General features: G+C 39.1%; 1 protein-coding gene across 2 annotated transcripts in view; it reads left to right on the top strand.

Moving 5' to 3' along the window:
• Positions 1–6,415: 6,415 nt before the first annotated feature.
• The window catches only part of LOC124804868 (NAD-dependent protein deacetylase Sirt6), a 66,490-nt gene continuing 51,777 nt past the window's right edge, over positions 6,416–21,128 (top strand). The window contains exons 1-2 of one of the 2 annotated variants that reach the window (XM_047265233.1): positions 6,416–6,530; positions 14,392–14,519. Coding sequence is in view for 1 of the 2 variants with exons in the window: in XM_047265232.1 (XP_047121188.1) it covers positions 7,299–7,364; positions 14,392–14,519 (194 nt within the window). In the remaining variant the exon portion in view is untranslated. Of the gene's footprint in view, positions 6,531–7,018; positions 7,365–14,391; positions 14,520–21,128 lie in introns of those variants that run through there. The other variant, XM_047265232.1, reaches the window with a different exon arrangement.

Below are 21,128 nucleotides of genomic sequence, written 5' to 3'. Positions count from 1 at the left end.
ATCCTATGGGAATTTTCTATGATCTCGCTAAAGCTTTCGATTGTGTAAGACATAACATACAAGTATTAATAAAAACAACCTCACTATGGTATCAAAGCCCAATCACTTATTTATTTTTATTTGTTTATTACATATTCCATTAGTCAGTATTGTGATAATCACAAGGATATTAAATGAGTCATGAGTACATAAAACAGATGTAATATATGTCTATAAAATGACAAAACTGTACCATAAAATAATGAGTAAGATTGACAGTTAAAGTCAAATCAAAGGTATAGCTCAAGTAACAAAACAATTACTGAAAAAAAATATATTACATTGTCTAACTTAAACAGTTAACATGAGTTATAGCATAACACATTCAAACAAAGTTTTAATAATATAAATACCAATGGCAGTACAATTTACAAAAAAAACATTGATTTTTCTGCAGGTACTCAACAAGAGTGTAGAAGGAATTTCCCATTAGGTACTCTCTTAATTTACTTTTAAAAGTAGGTAAGACATTAATGTGAACTGTAATATCTGAAGGAAGAAAACTATCATCAAACCTTTCAAACTAACATTGGACACCATTTCAGACAGCAAATAACAAGTTTCAAGCTTTTGAAATAGGTATTAGCGATCAGAAAATAAATGAAACTTCATGTAGAAGATTTATAGGCATATGAAAGGGTTATAAATTAAGTTAGAATGAACATATTAATAACCTGCTCACAAAACTAAGCTCAGCATACCTTGCGCTAAGAGCTGTTTCGCCCTGTGTTGACAGGGAAATAATAATGTTGTTGTATTTCACATATTTCCACGATCTGATCTGATGTTGTTGTTGTTGTTGTTGTGGTCTTCAGTCCTGAGACTGGTTTGATGCAGCTCTCCATGCTACTCTATCCTGTGCAAGCCTCTTCATCTCCCAGTACCTACTGCAACCTACATCCTTCTGAATCTGCTTAGTGTATTCATCTCTTGGTCTCCCTCTACGATTTTTACCCTCCACGCTGCCCTCCAATACTAAATTGGTGATCCCTTGATGCCTCAGAACATGTCCTACCAACCGATCCCTTCTTCTGGTCAAGTTGTGCCACAAACTTCTCTTCTCCCCAATCCTATTCAATACCTCCTCATTAGTTATGTGATCTACCCATCTAATCTTCAGCATTCTTCTGTAGCACCACATTTCGAAAGCTTCTATTCTCTTCTTGTCCAAACTATTTATCGTCCATGTTTCACTTCCATACATGGCTACACTCCATACGAATACTTTCAGAAATGACTTCCTGACACTTAAATCAATACTGGATGTTAACAAATTTCTCTTCTTCAGAAACGCTTTCCTTGCCATTGCCAGCCTACATTTTATATCCTCTCTACTTCGACCATCATCAGTTATTTTGCTCCCCAAATAGCAAAACTCCTTTACTACTTTAAGTGCCTCATTTCCTAATCTAATTCCCTCAGCATCACCCGACTTAATTAGACTACATTCCATTATCATTGTTTTGCTTTTGTTGATGTTCATCTTATATCCTCCTTTCAAGACATTGTCCATTCCATTCAACTGCTCTTCCAAGTCCTTTGCTGTCTCTGACAGAATTACAATGTCATCGGCAAACCTCAAAGTTTTTACTTCTTCTCCATGAATTTTAATACCTACTCCGAATTTTTCTTTTGTTTCCTTTCCTGCTTGCTCAATATACAGATTGAATAACATCGGGGTGAGGCTACAACCCTGTCTCACTCCTTTCCCAACCACTGCTTCCCTTTCATGTCCCTCGACTCTTATAACTGCTATCTGGTTTCTGTACAAATTGTAAATAGCCTTTCGCTCCCTGTATTTTACCCCTGCCACCTTTAGAATTTGAAAGAGAGTATTCCAGTCAACATTGTCAAAAGCTTTCTCTAAGTCTACAAATGCTAGAAACGTAGGTTTGCCTTTTCTTAATCTTTCTTCTAAGATAAGTCGTAAGGTCAGTATTGCCTCACGTGTTCCAGTGTTTCTACGGAATCCAAACTGATCTTCCCCGAGGTTGGCTTCTACTAGTTTTTCCATTCGTCTGTAAAGAATTCGTGTTAGTATTTTGCAGCTGTGACTTATTAAGCTGATAGTTCGGTAATTTTCACATCTGTCAACACCTGCTTTCTTTGGGATTGGAATTATTATATTCTTCTTGAAGTCTGAGGGTATTTCGCCTGTTTCATACATCTTGCTCACCAGATGGTAGAGTTTTGTCAGGACTGGCTCTCCCAAGGCCGTCAGTAGTTCCAATGGAATATTGTCTACTCCGGGGGCCTTGTTTCGACTCAGGTCTTGCAGTGCTCTGTCAAACTCTTCACGCAGTATCATATCTCCCATTTCATCTTCATCTACATCCTCTTCCATTTCCATAATATTGTCCTCAAGTACATCGCCCTTGTATAGACCCTCTATATACTCCTTCCACCTTTCTGCTTTCCCTTCTTTGCTTAGAACTGGGTTTCCATCTGAGCTCTTGATATTCATACAAGTCGTTCTCTTATCTCCAAAGGTCTCTTTAATTTTCCTGTAGGCGGTATCTATCTTACCCCTAGTGAGATAGGCCTCTACATCCTTACATTTGTCCTCTAGTCATCCCTGCTTAGCCATTTTGCACTTCCTGTCGATCTCATTTTTGAGACGTTTGTATTCCTTTTTGCCTGTTTCACTTACTGCATTTTTATATTTTCTCCTTTCATCAATTAAATTCAATATTTCTTCTGTTACCCAAGGATTTCTACTAGCCCTCGTCTTTTTACCTACTTGATCCTCTGCTGCCTTCACTACTTCATCCCTCAAAGCTACCCATTCTTCTTCTACTGTATTTATTTCCCCCATTCCTGTCAATTGCTCCCTTATGCTCTCCCTGAATCTCTGTACAACCTCTGGTTCTTTTAGTTTATCCAGGTCCCATATCCTTAAATTCCCACCTTTTTGCAGTTTCTTCAGTTTTAATCTACAGGTCATAACCAATAGATTGTGGTCAGAGTCCACATCTGCCCCTGGAAATGTCTTACAATTTATAACCTGGTTCCTAAATCTCTGTCTTACCATTATATAATCTATCTGATACCTTTTAGTATCTCCAGGGTTCTTCCATGTATACAACCTTCTTTCATGATTCTTAAACCAAGTGTTAGTTATGATTATGTTGTGCTCTGTGCAAAATTCGACCAGGCGGCTTCCTCTTTCATTTCTGTCCCCCAATCCATATTCACCTACTATGTTTCCTTCTCTCCCTTTTCCTACACTCGAATTCCAGTCACCCATGACTATTAAATTTTCGTCTCCCTTCACAATCTGAATAATTTCTTTTATTTCATCATACATTTCTTCAATTTCTTCGTCATCTGCAGAGCTAGTTGGCATATAAACTTGTACTACTGTAGTAGGCGTGGGCTTCGTATCTATCTTGGCCACAATAATGCGTTCACTATGCTGTTTGTAGTAGCTTACCCGCATTCCTATTTTCCTATTCATTATTAAACCTACTCCTGCATTACCCCTATTTGATTTTGTGTTTATAACCCTGTAGTCACCTGACCAGAAGTCTTGTTCCTCCTGCCACCGAACTTCACTAATTCCCACTATATCTAACTTCAACCTATCCATTTCCCTTTTTAAATTTTCTAACCTACCTGCCCGATTAAGGGATCTGACATTCCACACTCCGATCCGTAGAATGCCAGTTTTCTTTCTCCTGATAACGACATCCTCCTGAGTAGTCCCCGCCCGGAGATCCGAATGGGGGACTATTTTACCTCCGGAATATTTCACCCAAGAGGACGCCATCATCATGTAATCATACAGTAAAGCTGCATGCCCTCGGGAAAAATTACGGCTGTAGTTTCCCCTTGCTTTCAGCCATTCGCAGTACCAGCACAGCAAGGCCGTTTTGGTTATTGTTACAAGGCCAGATCAGTCAATCATCCAGACTGTTGCCCTTGCAACTACTGAAAAGGCTGCTGCCCCTCTTCAGGAACCACACGTTTGTCTGGCCTCTCAACAGATACCCCTCCGTTGTGGTTGCACCTACGGTACGGCTATCTGTATCGCTGAGGCACGCAAGCCTCCCCACCAACGGCAAGGTCCATGGTTCATGGGGGGGGTCTGATCTGATATATTACAATATCCTGTACGAATTGTGCAAAAGTTGAAACTAAAAAAACAAGCTGTGAGTGTGATCTCTGGTGTTGCAAGTCGGATGTCCTGTAAGCAGCTATTCATGACTCTTGGGGCATTGACATTCACAAGTCAATACATCTACTGGTCATTTTATACGTCTTGGGTAGAGAACATCGCAGCTGTTTCGTAAATATTGCAACCAGCCACAAGCTCCTGTTTTTAATTATTTTATTTCACCTTTACTGGTTTTGTGCCTGAGCCCATCGTCAGACAATACAACTGACTTCTTTGCATGCTTTGCATTTTTGCCTTCATGAAAAGCCCTCCCTTACACATTGCAAGACAGAGTATTGATTTTCCTTTACAATCGATGCTGATTAGTGAACTGAATTAAATACAAGTGTTTAGTTTATTTATTTATTTTATTTATTTATTTATTTATTTATTTATTTTACTTATTTATTTATTCCTTCAAATCCTACATGTATAAAATATATAAAAGGACATTGGACATGATTAGGTATTTACAAGGTAAAATACAGTTTGTATTGCAATCCTAAGGAATAGATATTGAAGTAATTTAGCAAAGATTCGTAAATACAACAAACATTACAGGCAACATGCAAAGTAGAATATTCATAATGCATCTTTATTTTTGTTGTTTGGCTTTGATGTACTCTGTCAGACTGTACAAGCAATGATCAATTAAATATGCCTTTACTTAAGCCTTAAAACTACAGAGTTTACCTGCTGATTTAATATGGTTAGGTAGATTATTGTAAATCTTTATCCCAGAATGTAGTGTGCCTTTTTGGCACTATGATGTTCTCACCTCTTTCATATGAAGGTCAGATCTTTGCCTTGTATTGTGTGCATGTATATCTTCATTTTTTAATAAGATATCTGGGTGTCTGTCAATATATTGTCTGAAGAAAACTGATGTTTCTTAGATAAAAATGCAAGGAAAAGGAATAACTGGCAGTTTTTTGAATATGGGTCTGCATGATTTCATATTGTTTACCCCTTCAATAATTCTTAATATTCTCTTTTGCATCCTGAAAAGTTTAATATTTGTTGTTGCATTGCCCCAGAAGATTATGCCATATTTTAATTACAGAATGCACATAGAGTAGTATACATTTAACAGGCTGGCTTTGCTGCAAGAAGTTTTAGGATCTGTATCATGTAACGGGTTTTGCTTAGCTTTCTTTGCAAATATTCAATGTGTACCTCCTATTTTGTGTTGTTCTGGACCCAGAGTCCCAGAAATTTTGTGTTGTCAACACTTTCAAGAACTCTGTCCCTAAATTCTATTTGTATGTTTGGTTGGTGTCTTCCTTTCACATAGTAGAAGTTCAATGCTACTGTCTTTTCTTTGTTTATAATTAGCTTGATATAGTTGAATCACTGTTCTACACTGCTCATTGTTTAGATAGCAGAGTCTTTTAGTTTTTCTTCTGTTTTACCACTAATAAGGAAGCTTGTATCATCTGCAAATTGGAGGTAGTTCGGCAATACTTGTTGTACATGAGATCATTGACATAGAGGAGAAACAGAATGGGTCCTAATACTGATCCTTGAGGGACGCCATATTTCACATTTTCATATCCTGAATAGTAGTAGCTGATTTTGTTATGGTCAGTATATTACACTTCAACCACCTGTTTGCGACCACAAAGGTATGTCCTGAGCCACTCATTGGATATACCTCTAATTCCTAATTGGTCAAGCTTCTGCAGTAGGGCATTATGGTCAATGACGTCAAAAGCTTTAAATAAATCAAAATATATATGCCTGTCACAAACTCACTTGCATCCAGTTTAGTATAGATTTCATTAAGAAATTCAAATATTGCACTTTCAGTTGAATAGCCTTTCGTGAAGCCATGCTGTGAGGGAGAGAGAATTTTATTTTTATTTAGGAAATCAGTTGAGTTCATTGATCTGGATGAATCGTAAAAGAAAATCAAATCTGTGTCTTATAATGTGCAAAGGAGAGCTTTTCATGAAAACATAAATGAAGAACTTATAAAGAAGTCAACGCTACGATCTGACGACGAAATCAGCCCCGAAACTAGTAACGGTACAATGAAATCATCTGAAAAAAATTGTGGCTGGTTGCAGTGTCGCCTACAGTGCCACTACTTGCTGACGATACTATTTGTGATCAACAACAAAAATCTTCTCCAAGCTAACTGTAAGATCCTCAATCATGATGGAAGGCAGAAGTAAAGCCTTCACAAAGATTCACCAGCTCTCGATATAGTACAAAGAGGAGCTATTCAGTGTGGAATAAGAATTTACAATAAGCTACCAATGAATTTGAAAAAGAACATTATCAACCCTCATAAATTCAAGAGGACACTGAAACAGTTCCTCATAAACCATAGGTACTATATACCATTTAAATGAGTTTCTAGAACTATAAATTTTGTAAAACAATACTGTATTATAAATGATTTAATATTGTACGTTAATTTATGAAACATTATACATATATTGTCCGCAGGGTTCTCTTGAAACCTTGAATACCTTCTATGTATATTGTTGACGGGATTGTTTGTTGCTCTCCTCTTGTTGTTCAAGAAATATTGTATCATTTGACTTGTCCTACTTTACGGTACTACCTTTGTACACTGCAGACTGTGATTAACTAACAGAAGCAAATAAAAATCAAACAATCGTACCATTGTTGATAGTGCATTGTATTATTACCTTTTACTTAATTTTCTTTGTTTACTTATTCCGTTTCACATTAAATAATCAACTTATTTAAATCGTAGCGCAGGACTTCTGTTCAATTTACATAAATGGCAGAAATTTATCAGTTTGTGGCGAAAATGTTAATGGATCAAAACAAGTCAGTTTCTATACTTTGACAGAACGATATGTTTATGTTTGTGTCGTACTTACAGTTCTTGTTTGTAGGTTATGTTCGTTTGTTTATTTCCGTCCGCGCGAAAATATTTGCGTATATAAGTAATTTTGCGTGTAACAGTGGACGCCAGAATGAACATCGTCATGTTGGTATTAGACCAATGTAAACTTTTTTCAGTATTGTTGCCTGCGGCCTCAAGGAAAAATGTCGGCTTGACAACTTGCGATTTAAACTGCATGACAACTATTTATACACATCTGTTTGAAATATTTTAAAAATCATGTCGTGTAATTATGCGGATGGACTGTCTCCTTATGAAAATAAAGGAAAACTTGGATTAGCGGAGGTAAAGATATTGAATAGTGTATTTTCATGAGTACGTTTATTTTCACCGGTTGTGTAGAAAAAGCCGTTTGCCCAGTTTTACTTAATGCCATGGCATAATAGTCTTAGAATTGTCGGTAAATTATTAGATTTTGCATTTTACAATACGTTCCTTAAGAAATCAGTATCCTCATAAATGATTCGCCCAGTTTCCAAATTTCAGTTTTGTGTATGTTCCATTGTAAAACAGTTAACACACCCAGACGAGAAAAATGTTTTAGAACGTACCCCTGTTCTGATTTGTGTCTCATATTGTTAATTAAGAATCGAGATTTTAAAAAGCTCCATTTAATTTTATTTTTTTTATACACTGCATCATACAGTAGACATAACACAGGCTTGTCAAGTTCTTCTAGGTGATGTTTTAGGTCATTCAGTAAAAGCAAGAACATGAGGAACAGGGAAATATTCTCTCATCTGTGCAAATAGTATGACAACAAACCTCTTCGAATGTGCAAAAATTGTGCTGTAACATAATGTTCTGTTGTTTTTAGTTCATTGATCATCCTGAAGTACTAGAACTCGAATATTTACAAGCTATATATGATCAGATTTTATTCTCTGAGAAAGAATGCCAGTTTAGTCCTTACATTGTATTTTAAGCTGGGTTCCACCTCACTGCTAGCCCTCTTTGTGTCTAGGTTCCCCAAACAACTAACTGCTTAATGTTTTGGAATCTTCAGATTCCATAAAGTATTTTAAGTTCTGCAGAGCGTAATGCAAAGTCAGAATATGTCTGATTTACAGAGTCTTCAGAAGTAAAATAGAATTTCATTTTGGTAAAGTTAAAAACTGAAATAAATCTAATGGAGATAGTATTTGATTTCCTATGGATTTCTGTAAAATTTCCTTGTGTGATAATCTTTTAAATGTCAATCCTAAGCCATCACACTCAGTTTCTCCATGGCTAGTTGCAAGGAATGACCAGTTAGCACTGGCAGTAAAACTGTATTGAAGAAAATGTAAGTTCGTAAAATTTTTTGGCCTGTGCAACCATCACTAAAATAGTGGATTATTCGTTAAGATTTGAATGTGTTTCTGTGATGAATTCAGTCACAGTTTCTTGCCTTTATTGGACCATATAGACATTTATTTATTAGTGTAATATTCCATTTATCGTTTTATGCTTATGGACCACTAGGAAATGGAATGAGTTAAAGAATAGAAAAATGTTAATTACATATAATATAATAATAATGGCATGTGGCTTGAGTCTTTCAACTGCACAGCACTTTGGCAACTTGTGTCTTCCTAACCTGCCCCAGCAGTCCTACCAGGCAAAGGGAACATACAGTTTAATGTAAAGTCTGAACCTTAAGTTGTTCCTGGTGAATCTTTACATCATTGAGATGTGAAGTCTAGGTTAAAGGCAAACTGAAAAATTTCCGTGATTTGACTGGGATTTTGTGGCCTCCAGGTGTGCTCTTTGCTGCTATATCACCAGGCCCAATAAATCGAACATGTGATAAGGGAAAATAAAATTAATGTACAAAAACAGCTACAAGCAAAATGATACCACAAAATTGGATGCTGGTAACCTTGGCGTTGAGTGCCCGTAAGCCCCAAAACACACACCCTCAAGAATGCACGAAACCACAAAATTAGAGTAAACCAAAAGCAAAGTGAAAAAATACACACTAAAAGGTCTGTACATATCTTTTAAAAGTCCTTCATCGTACATTTATTAAGTAAATGCATTTTTTTATTTTATTTGTAAATAATGCAGTGTTTCTGCATAGGCCATTGACATTATTTGTTATTGAATTAAATATTTAACACTGTACCCCTTTCTGTGCCTGAATTATATTTTTGAAGTCACAATGGAGGTCACTCGTGTATTTTTTTTAAATTTCACGGGACTGTCAACCACAAAATCCACAATGAGTAAATATATTGAGTAAATATATATGATTAAGCACCACAAAGAAATTCAACTAATCCTTCACCTGTAGTATAGTTTTAGATGAATTATGAATGGATGTACACTTCAGGAGTCCAATGGTATCATAGGGCTCCCCCCTGGATAACATATCTCGTGTTCTTGAGCATATCTGTTCATGCTCTGGCGTGTTATTCCTTGTATGTAGTGACTCCTTGCCAGTGCTACCCTTGCCATCCTTTGGTAGCAACCATCTATGCCCTGGAACAGTCCAGTTGTTCACTGGCTTTGTCTGGACTCCAGGACATCTTGGAATCACAGGCGATGAACTTGCTGACGGGCTGGCCAAACACGCTACATGGATACCACTTCTGGAGATCGGCATCAAGGTTTTTTGGCTTTGGCATACGGAATGGCATAACCTCGGTATGCACGACAAATGGGTGCCATGAAGGAGACTATGAATGTGTGCAAGTCCTCCATGCGGGCCTCTTGCAGGGACTCTGCAGTTCTATGCTGGCTCCACATCAGCCACACGTGGGTGACCCACAGCTATTTCGCGCATCGTGAAGACCTACCTCAGTGTCAGTGCGACGGCCGGTTGACGGAGAGCCACATTCTGTTGCACTCTCCTGCTTTGGCTGCCCTGCGACGTAATCTTCGATTACGGGACTTGTTGCCATTAATTTTAGCTGACAATGTCTCGTCGGCTGATTTAGTTGTATGTTTTATACATGAGCGGGGTCTTATCATTCCATCTCAATTTTGGCACATGTCCTTTGTCACTCTGTGTTCTCTGCCCTAATGCTTTTAGACTGGAGGTTTTAATGTGTTGCAGAGTGGCTGGCTTATGCTTTTTTATTCTCGTGAGCAGCCAGCCACGGTCATTTGCTCTCTTGTTTTAATTTCTTCCTCCTGTTCACCTGTTTCTTGCATATCTTTGTGTTTCTTTGTCCTATTTTGTCCATTGTAGTGTTTGTTGTCTTTCTGTCGTTCTTGTGGTTTTTCTTTTCTCCGATTTTTGTGCGCTAAGTTTCATTTGTTTTATTCTTTGCCTTGTGAACTTGTTTTATAGGAACAAGAGACTGATGACCAAGCAGTTTGATCGTGTCCCCCCCCCCCCCCTCCCTTTAAACAACCAACCATCATAGCAAAAGCATAATTGTCAGTCAAGTCCCTTGATACTCTAATGATGTTCATATCAGGTGTTTTTTTTTTTTTTTTTTTTTTAAAGTCTTATAATATTTTGATTGAGACTTAGGTAAGAATGTGCAACAAGTTTTTCCAATTTAGGAGATAGATCCTCAATAAAGTCATCAATGTTTGCAGTAATGTGATAATTAATGTTCTCTCAGTTGAAGACTGTTGATAAAAATCGAAGGTTTGATTGTCATCACAATTTTCAAAAAAAAAAAAAATTCTAGGCAGCATATCATCATTTCTTTTGAAGGTATTCATTACAGCACTGTAGCATACTTGCAGAGGTTGGATTTTCACATACTATCAAGCACTACAAAGCGTATCACTGTACTGCTCAAAGACTGTAATCAGTTTCAAGCTGGTGTACTTTTTTAGTAAACTTGATGAAGAATAGTGGCATTTGGGGACTCTATTGTGATGCTGTCTATCTTTTGTGTAACTGTTGAAGAAATCTCCAAACTGATTCAGTACTTTTAAGAGAGAGGAGACTGTTTTCTGATGTATCCTAAAAAGGCGTATTTGTTCTGCACATGACAATAAATATTTCACCATGTGTGGACCCACACCCACCGGCTATGCTCTCCACAAACCTCCCTTTCTCAGTACTGCTGAAGTGCAGACCATGCAAGTGAGTCCTGTCTCCCAATAGGCCCCACCTGCACCAGTGCAGTGTGTGCTCATTCAGGATTCATCAGCATTATATCCAGTTTTCGATTGACTTGTACAGCACTGTCAAGACGAAGCCGATCATTTCAACAAAATAGCTCAACTGTGTTCACATTCATTCTCCCACTTAAGATAGCTATCTTACTCAGTTCGCCATGTATTTAGTATGCCCTGTCCCTATCCAATCAGTTTTCTGCTCCACCCACTATCACTACTTCATCATCTTTCATGAAATCTTGTTAACAAAGACTGTAAACGTACAAACACCTGATTCAGCCCAACACTTTTGGTTGGAAATGCAGGTGATTTAATGACTTAATATAGGGCCTACAGCTCTACCATGACTGCTGCCTAGCAGCAGTTCTCTCTTCTTCCTAATGGAAGTGCTATTCCTAGGCTTCCTACTAACGAGCAGTGTGTGCTGCACATTTCCTCTCCTCTCAACTCTGGGAACTGTTACTGGTTAGACCCAACAAAACTGTCTGACCACATCCTCCTTGTGCTAGCCTTCAGACCAGCTGACAGTTCCCAACCATCCCACTTACCACTGCCTTCCTTCATCCTTGCTGGCTTTCTCCTAACTTCATCCAAATGTGCCTGCATGGCACAGATCTTTCATTCCTGCTCCTCTATTAACTTATTCCTGCTCCATATTTTTTAGTTTCAAGAGAGGGTCTCAGTGACGTCCCCACCCCCAGAGCGCCCCTCCTGCCACAATGGAACCTCTGTGCTAAAGCTCCCACAATGCATCCCATTATTCATGTAGGCATGTAGTGAGAAGATACCATTATCACATACTAAAACACATGATTTGGAGTGAAGTGGACCCATTGTGGAAAAACCTGATATAGTTGTTGTAGACTCATTTTTAAAATTTGTGTAGACTGTGTCAAATTAACCATTTTCTTGTGCACTGCTTTTTCCCTGCAGTTTCAACATCCTTTATGCCTGGAAAAACTCTAGAATGTTCATTACTTTGGTAAAAATTTATATACATCAGCTACTTCAGGTTTCAATTTCTTCTCTCTTTCCTTGTTTGGTTTTGCTAAGAATTTCTTTTCTTTAAAAATATTCTTTGCTTGCCATACTGAGTGTTCAGAAATTTTGAAAGCAATTTGAATCTTTTGCTGAGACCAATTTAGTGCTATGGGGACAATCAGCAGCTGAATTTGTTTCTTCTTTGTATGTTCTAAATTGTTTGTCACATATGAGGGTGGGTGGGGAGATACACTAAACCCTAACCTATCTTCCATTTGTAAAATCAATAAATAAAGCCACATGTTCTTTGCAGTGATATACAACACAAAATTAACAACTGGCATAGGTATTACAACTAAAAAGTGTAATTTTTGAGATTCAGGATTAGAGCCCCCTTGGCACAACAAGTTTTTTGTGCATTCAACCACATATTTACAAAGAGAAAGAAAGTTTACTAAGAACCTGCTTCACAACATAAAATTTTATAGAACATTTCACAGTTTTATATTTCATGTAACAAACAAGCTCTCCACAAGAGAGATGAATTCCTCATCCATTAAAATATCAGCCCTTTTGTTTGTTTTTCAACTTCAAGGAACAGGATGTAGAGTCTGTACAGAATAAAGTCGCCAGCAAGGCAAGGCAAGTGAGGGGAGAGGGGTAGTGGTGGGGGTTACGGGCAGGCCCTGTAAGAAAAATGCAGAATGCTGGAGGGAAGTGCCTTTCTAAACTGAAGCCTGCACTCACGCTTTTTGCAAAGCCCCCCACACCCACATTTGCATGGTGACCATTCAAAAAGATCTGCCACTTCTGCAATGGATAGTATCTAAAAAAGAATTCTGCTAAAAATGCAACAAACACAGCTATTTATTTTTGCTTGGCTTGGTAACCACTTGTAACTTGCAGAGAAGCACTATGAGTGGTGAATTTTGAGTAAAACCTACTCTCTTCTGTTGTTGCCGTGTTAATATTTGCTTTTTCTGCCAAAATGCAGCAGATTTTACATAATGTCACTTCACTAACATGTCGTACAGCCGCTATTATGAGAGATTTCTGAAACAATGGTTTATTGAGTGAGGAACTGAGGAAAAGTAAGGTCAGTAGCTTATGAAAAAGTACATCCTCTGTACAAAAATAAACGTGGTATGTCTTCACTTATGTTGTTCCAAAATCCATGGCATTTCTTGTTTCACCAGCTAATGATGGTCCTTAAAAATTCACTGAAAAAGTCTGTATTTAGTGGCATAACATGGGAGATAATGAAGCTTTGCATAATAACTGTTTGGTAAAATACTCTCATCTTTCAATATGAAGAGAGGAGGTACTGTCGGAAGTAAAGTTGTGAGGATGGTTTGTGAGTCATGCTTCAGTAGCTCAGTCAGTAGAGCCCTTGCCTGCGAAAGGCAAAGGTCCCGAGTTTGAGCCTCAGTCTGGCACACAGTTTTAAACTACCAGGAAGTTATTCTCCTATTTGCATGGTATTAGTTGACACAATCTCATTATGATATCTCAAACCATTTATAAAACATGAGAAAGGTTGTAAATATTTCACTCTGGCTACATCACTGGTGCACGCAATCGCCATTGAGTGTGCTACATCAGATCGGTTTTCTTGAGCTTGGTGACAGATAGAGACCACCACCCAAGTCCAAAGAAAAATTCAATATGTTAGCTAAGTTCCATATGGAGAAGCATATTACACACTTTCTTGCTACATTTTCCCTTTTTTTTAAATACATTTACACTCATCACGTATCATTTCACATAATATTTCTTTCATACCAAACTCTTGATTGATTTGTTTTTATATCGCACATTTGTTCTCTTTTTGCATAACATTTTGTAACATGAAACATCCATAGTAGCAACATTATGTTGAACTGAAACCTGTGTTTTCTGAAAATTATGTGATGAACAACATTAAAGTGTCTGCAGATAGAAAACTCTGTATTTCACTGCCATATTTAATCAATGACATCCACATTTTTCCCCAGTAAGAGCAAGGAGCACAGGACACAAGTTGCTGTCGTGTCTTGTTTCCATTTCTTTGAATCTCTATTCTTCTTTTTCTTTTTTACATACAAAAGAGAAAATATCCAGGACAAGGAGAGAAGTAATTGTTTAGGCAAATTATCGAATCCCGTATTGTAGGCCGAGAGCAAGTCTGCACTGACAAAGAGAGATACAGCAAATACGTGGTAAGTGATTTTTTTTAACAACATATATTGGCTATTACTTATCTTTTTATGTGTTTTCAATTTTGCAGAAGTTTGATAGCAAGGATGAAGTCACAGAAAAAGTAAGCAAACTTGCTACTTGGATCCAAGAAGCCAAACATGTTGTTGTCCATACTGGTGCAGGAATAAGTACAGCAGCAGGAATTCCAGATTTCAGGTGTGTAGACTGAAAAGTGTGTGAGATTGCATCTGGTCAGAAGACTACTTACTACATATTCAATTTTTGTAAATTTCCAATAAAATTTTACACTAGTTACCATAGATCTTCTCTTTTGTAAGACCCCATTGGGTACCCGGGTACCCTTACCGGCCGAAGTGGCCGAGCTGTTCTAGGCTCTACAATCTGGAACCGCGCGACCGCTACGGTCGCAGGTTCGAATCCTGCCTCGGGCATGGATGTGTGTGATGTCCTTAGGTTAGTTAGGTTTAAGTAGTTCTAAGTTCTAGGGGACTCATGACCTCAGAAGTTAAGTTCCATAGTGCTCAGAGCCATTTTGGTACCCTTATTAAGTGATTGAAAGTTGATGACAGAAATTATGAGCAGTTAGAGTAGAATTTTCATATGTGTAAGTAAATAATCTACTACCACCTTTCATATTCTTTTCTCCATCAACAATACACTTGACACTAATTTATAGGTGCCATTCATGGTTTCAAACAGGTTTTCTTTTTGAAATTTCTGTATCTTTGGCTAATGTTCAGTATTCTAGTTGAATATTCTTAGTTTCTTCACCGTACATATGGCCTTCTCAAACAATTAGTGACCTTGTTATTTCCATTAACATTCTGGAATGAACTGACTTTTAAAAGTGTAGCCACTTGTTTAAAATTGATTACTCTGAAAAGTAACATGAACTCAAATTATGGAACAAAATATTAATATGACTTGCAAATGCGGGGGGATGAGTTTCATGCCTCAGTGATACAGATAGCCATATTATATGTGCTGCCACATTGGGAGAGGGGGGGGGGGGGGGTGTATGTGTGGAGAGACAAGACTAACATAATATGGCTCCTGAAGAGGAGAGCAGGCTTTTCAGTCACTTTAGGGCAACAGTCTGGCATTGTAACAGTATCCAATGTAGTGGGGTCAAGATGGCCTGGGTGTTTAATAATGTTATTTCAGGTCACAATGACAATACAGGATGGTTGGTGGGGCAGCAGTTATATAGTGCCGGGGGGACAGCCATTGTAAAGTCATAGAAACACTGAGAAAACTGGTATTTTTATTGTAATCATGGTCGGTAAAGCAGTTGAACAACAAGAGGGAATGGACAACGTAGATGGCGTGGCAGAATAACAAAGGCCAAACAAGTGCTAGCTGCTGCCACCAGTTTATATGACCTCAGGCAGTTTTTCATAGTTTCCAGACAATTATGCTAGATCCCTCCCCCCTGAAATTGAAGCACAGGGCTGAAAGCTGCCTGGACGATGCTTTGGAAAGTGAACTTGTGGCACAGTTGGTGTCATAGTACTTAAGCCAATGGGGGTGAACCAGGGGGGTGTTGGCAACATACTGGGGTGTAGCAACAGTGGCTGATGTCGTGGAGGCTGCATTGAGACCTCCAAATCGATGGCAAAGTCCATAGAAACTATCGCTGGTATTCTGGTGTGAAATTTGTACCTGTGCATTTGTGGGACAATAAAGGTAGGCTTTCCAGGTCTAATTGAGTCACTGAAAGTGGTGCATTCGGAAGGTGTGGATGGATTTGGTGGGTCTCTCCAAACCCCTTAGTGTGTCAACAATCCTAAGACACTGCCCACAGTTAGCAACCATTGTAGCCAACATCCATGCCCATATTACTGTTCCCAGTGGATAGCACCCAGTGTTCTGGGTCCCAAGTTGGGACTATGCAGCTGCCGTCCATGGAGGAGCTCCTGTGGACCATGGACATGGACAGGATTGGTCTTGTAAGTCTTCAGGAACACTGTTAACTCATCTGTGAAGGTAGTGGTTCCCACTGATTTTAACATTTGCTGTTTAAACATTGGCACCACACTCTCTATTTTGCCATTGTAGGGCAAGTGAAATAGCAGACTAAATAGGTGTTTGATGTCGTTTGAGGTTAAGAAGCCACAAATGTGAATTTAGGGCCATTGTCTGACACGATCATTCAGAGATACCACTAATGGTAAGAAATGGATGAACGTATAAATTACAGCACGTGTTGTGGTAGGTGCCATACTGACCACATATGGGTATTTAGTGCAGGCATCCATGATAATGAGCCACGTAGGCCACAGAAACGAGCCTGCAAAATCCAAATGAATGCTGTCCCAGGGTAACAGAAGATGGGCAGTAGGTGAAAGATTGGCATAGAAACTTGAGGCCACAAGGTAATTGGGATGATGACATGACTGCCTCAGCATCAAGCAGGAGAACATTGTTGATGACCAATAGACAGTGGGATAGGCAAGCCCAGGCCCGGAGCTTCAGATTGGCATTCCTCGAAAAATATGTGGGCAACCCATGGGGCACATACTGTGTGATGTCCCATAAGATAGGGTGCCTACGCATTTCTGCAACAATTTCAGCAGCCATCCATGGCTTGTAGCCATTCCACATCTACTTGGAAACATGAGATTTCCTGCTCATTAAAGGTCATGTCTGGTCCTGCTGGTAGGCAAGACAGTGCACTCACATTTGCATATTTAATAATATGATTGTAGGAGCTGCCAAAAAATGCCCAGTGCTGTCCACTCTGGAAGAAGGGAGCATGGTCCAAATAGTGCTAACAGTGATTTGAAGCCATAATGAGCATTAACTTATTCCCGAAGAGGTAAACATGGAACTTCTTATCTGCAAAGATGATTGCTAAAGCATCCTTTTCTACCTAATAGGAGTAGTTTTGAATGGGTTTCAGCATTTTGACGCACAAGCAATTGATAGCTCAGTACTGTCATTGTTCCTTTGTGCCAGCACTGCACCAATGCGATATGGAGAGGCACCTGTAGCCAAAACCAATGGACCTTATGGGGGAAAAGGGCTTGAGGCAATATGCTGAACGTAGTATATTCTTCAGCTGTGTGAACAAGTGCTCATAGGTAGCCATCCTCCTGTACTGAATGCCTTTCTTCCATAATTAAACAATGGAAAATCCAGGATGGAATGTCCGTCCATATCAAACCTACTAATCACCAGCAATACCTCCACTTCGACAGCTACCACCCATTCCATACCAAGAAGTCCCTTCTTTACAGTCAGCCACCCGTGGTTGTCGCATCTGCAGTGATGAACAGTCCCTCTCAAGATATACCGAGGGCCTCACTGAAGCCTTCACTGACCATAGTTATCCTCCCATCCTTGTACAAAAACAAATCTCCCGTGCCTTATCTTTCCAGTCTCCCACCACCTCTCAATGTACCACAGTCTGGCCACAGAAGAGCATTCCCCTCGTAACTCAGTACCATCCGGGACTGGAGCAACTGAAATACATTCTCCATCAGAGTTTCGATTATCTCTTGTCGTGCCCTGAAATGAAAAATGTCCTGCCCACTATCCTTCCCACCCCTCTTACAGTGGTATTCCGTCGTCCACCAAACCTACACAATATACTCATCCATCCACACAACCCCTGCTCCCAAACCCTTACCTCATGGCTCATACCCCTGTAATAGACCTAGATGCAAGACCTATCCCATACATCCTCCTACCACCACCTACTCCAGTCTGGTCATTAACATCACCTATCCCATCAAAGGCAGGGCTACCTGTGAAACCAGTCATGTGATTTACAAGCTAAGCTGCAACCACTGTGCTGCATTCTTTGTAGGCGTGACAACCAACAAGCTGTCTGTCCGCATGAATGGCCACTGACAAACTGTGGCCAAAAAACAAGTGGTCCACCCTGTTGCTGAACATGCTGCCAAACATGATATCCCTCATCTTAGTTACTGCTTCACAGCCTGTGCCATATGGATCCTTCCCACCAGCACCAGCTTTTCTGAATTGTGGAGGTGGGAACTTTCCCTGCAGTACATCCTATGTTCCCGTAACCCTCCTGGCCTCAACCTTCGTTAGTCACTGTCCTCACCCACCCAGCCCCTTCCCTGTTCCCACTCCAGCACTACATGGCTGTCACTTCACCGCCACACCCAGTCTTTTAATTTCTTTTTATTTCTCTCCTTTCCACTGCTTACCTCCTCCTCCCTCCGGACCTTCTCTCCTGCCCTCCGTGTAAACTGCGACATTTCACTGTTCGCCACGCCCACCATACTATCCCTCCCCCTCCCCGCCCCAGCCTCCTCCTTACCCCCACCCAGTCGCCACTCCCATCATGCACTGGTGCTGCTGCTCGCAGTGTGGTTTCAGTTCCCTGAGGCTGCAGATGTGTGTGCAAGTTGCGTTTGCATGAGTGTGTGTGTGTGTGTGTGTGTGTGTGTGTGTGTGCGGGTGTGTATGTGTGTCTACTGCTGACAAAGGCCTTAATGGCCGAAAGCTGTAATTGTGTGAATCTTTTTGTTGTGCCTATCTTGACTCAGCATCTCCACTATATGGTGAGTAGCAACATTTCTTCCATAATTGGTTTAGTGAATACATAATGTGGGCCGCTTGCGGGATAGACATGGTTAACTGTTTCTGGTATCTCTGGAAGATTGCTTGAGCTGAAGGAAACCCAAAAGGCAAGCGCTTGAGTTTATATATGGCGGCGGGTATGTTAATACCCATGATCCCTTCTGACTCTTCATTCAGAGGGAACTAGGTATGTATTTGCATGGTCTGTCTTAGTAAAGTATTAACCCAGGACAAGCTTTGTGAGGAGGTCCTCTGGACGTGGTATGGGATAGTTTTCCATTTGAGGGCCATTTTTGCAAAACTCACTTTATGCAAAAAATAAAATTTTACTGGAGACACATTCAGTTAATTTACACAAATTTTGTACAGTTTTGAATCTATTTTAAGATAGTCTTTGCATGTACATATTTTTTTTTTTTTTTTTTTTTTTTTTTTTTTTTTTTTTTTTTTTTTTTCCTCAAATGCTGGAAGCAGGAATCACCTTCTCCCTTCCTCCAAAACTTGCTTTATCCTCGTACTAGATCAGTGATATCTGAATATTAAGTGCTTATTTCTTGCATTAAAGTTTTAAAATAATATTTCTTTTTTTCTTTTACACAACTTCAGAGCACTTTTCATCCTCATAAATTCTCCATGACTGTCATGACCATATTCCTTACCACTTGCAGAGAGTGTCATTGCAAGAATTTGCTACATCCATAGTAATGGTAAGGAAACGCATTAGCTTCCTTACTTCTCTCTCCTTTTCTGCACTCGTATGGTTTATCTTCATAGTAATCGCAGCAAGTTTCATGGCTCTGATTGAAGTAATGTTCTTCTTCAAAACTTCTGATCCAGAGGTATACGGCTTTTTAAAAGTATATTGGAATTATACCATTGGTTTGTCTGTAAGTAATTGCTTGTCATCCAACATTTAGAAATCTGTTTGAAGTCATGGGAAAACCAGTCTTCTCCCAACACCAGCACCTTTCCTAACTTTGGTAGAATTTTCCTGTATTCACAAGGTGATATGATCTCTTCTTTCTTCCGGTATTCCTTCTCATCTCTACTGAACACACAATCCGGTGGCATGAAACTGTGTCTACGAATAGGAAAATAGTGGGCAAGTTCAGATAACTTTGGACTGCATTCCATAGTGTTACAGCATACAGAGCATTATAAAATTCGTGTTCTGGCTGGTACACAAGTCTGAAAACAGCAAGATTCATCTCCACTACCAATATCTCTCGTCCTGTCCTCGAAATAACGTAGAAGAAAATGTTGTAGTGTACATACAGTTTCATTTGTCCCTCTTCCAGCCTCTGTTTCAGACCAAGTATATCGAAAAATGTTAATAATACCTTCTTTTCATTCATGTACTGCCACAGCCAGGTTGTAGAGCCACACTTGTCGTTGGTAAATTACTTCTCCAATATAAAGATTTGGCAGAGGTTCTTGTGTTGCTCTTCCCTGTAGTGCAGTCCTGTGTTCTTGATAGTGCCTAGCAATCCATTCTAAGCAATCCAACGATACCTCTGTTATTCTTTGAAATGTAGCAGCACAAACTGGTACTTGGGATCCCTCATGAAGTTTTATCTTATACTTGATAGACTCTGGTTTAGAAGCCTTAACTTCAATGGGATCAACAACATACCTAGCTGATGCTGAGACATCCATGTATGATAGAAAGAATGCATCTTGCTTGCATGATAGACTTTCCCTTCACAGTTGTTCACCTCACTCCGTTCAGAATTCCAGCAGTCAATAACAGGCGCAGCATTTCGGTTTGAATATCGAGATGATTTTGCTTTGGAGATGTTAGACTGCTTCATTTCTCTTCTTTTATGACACGGCATGTTTCACTCCCAGGAATATTATATTCACCATCATTTTCCATATTTACTGTTTGACACAAGTCTAGACTAATCATGTCACAAAAAAATTGACCATCCTTTTTTTCTCAAAAAAATTTTTTATTGCAAAAGATCACTAGATGGCACTATAGATATGTGACATCACTATTGTTTTAAAATGTGGCACTTGCTGTTTTAAAAAATGGTTGCTCCATTACTAAAAAAGTAGCTTATGTACAGTGAACACTTATAAAAGTTTATTTTCACAGTCTGCATTACTTGATGTGAAGTGCTTGTTGACTAGTTTGCAGTATTGTGCCAAAATGGAAATTTCTTGCAAAGGTTTTTATTTAATGATTTTTTATGATTTTAGTAGTGGCTTAGGTCAACAATGATGCCTAAGATCACTTTGTTCCCC

Source organism: Schistocerca piceifrons, chromosome 7, assembly GCF_021461385.2.
Source record: "Schistocerca piceifrons isolate TAMUIC-IGC-003096 chromosome 7, iqSchPice1.1, whole genome shotgun sequence".
In the NCBI taxonomy this organism is placed as follows: Eukaryota; Metazoa; Arthropoda; class Insecta; order Orthoptera; family Acrididae; genus Schistocerca; species Schistocerca piceifrons.
This window is presented reverse-complemented; position numbering and strand designations above follow the sequence as displayed.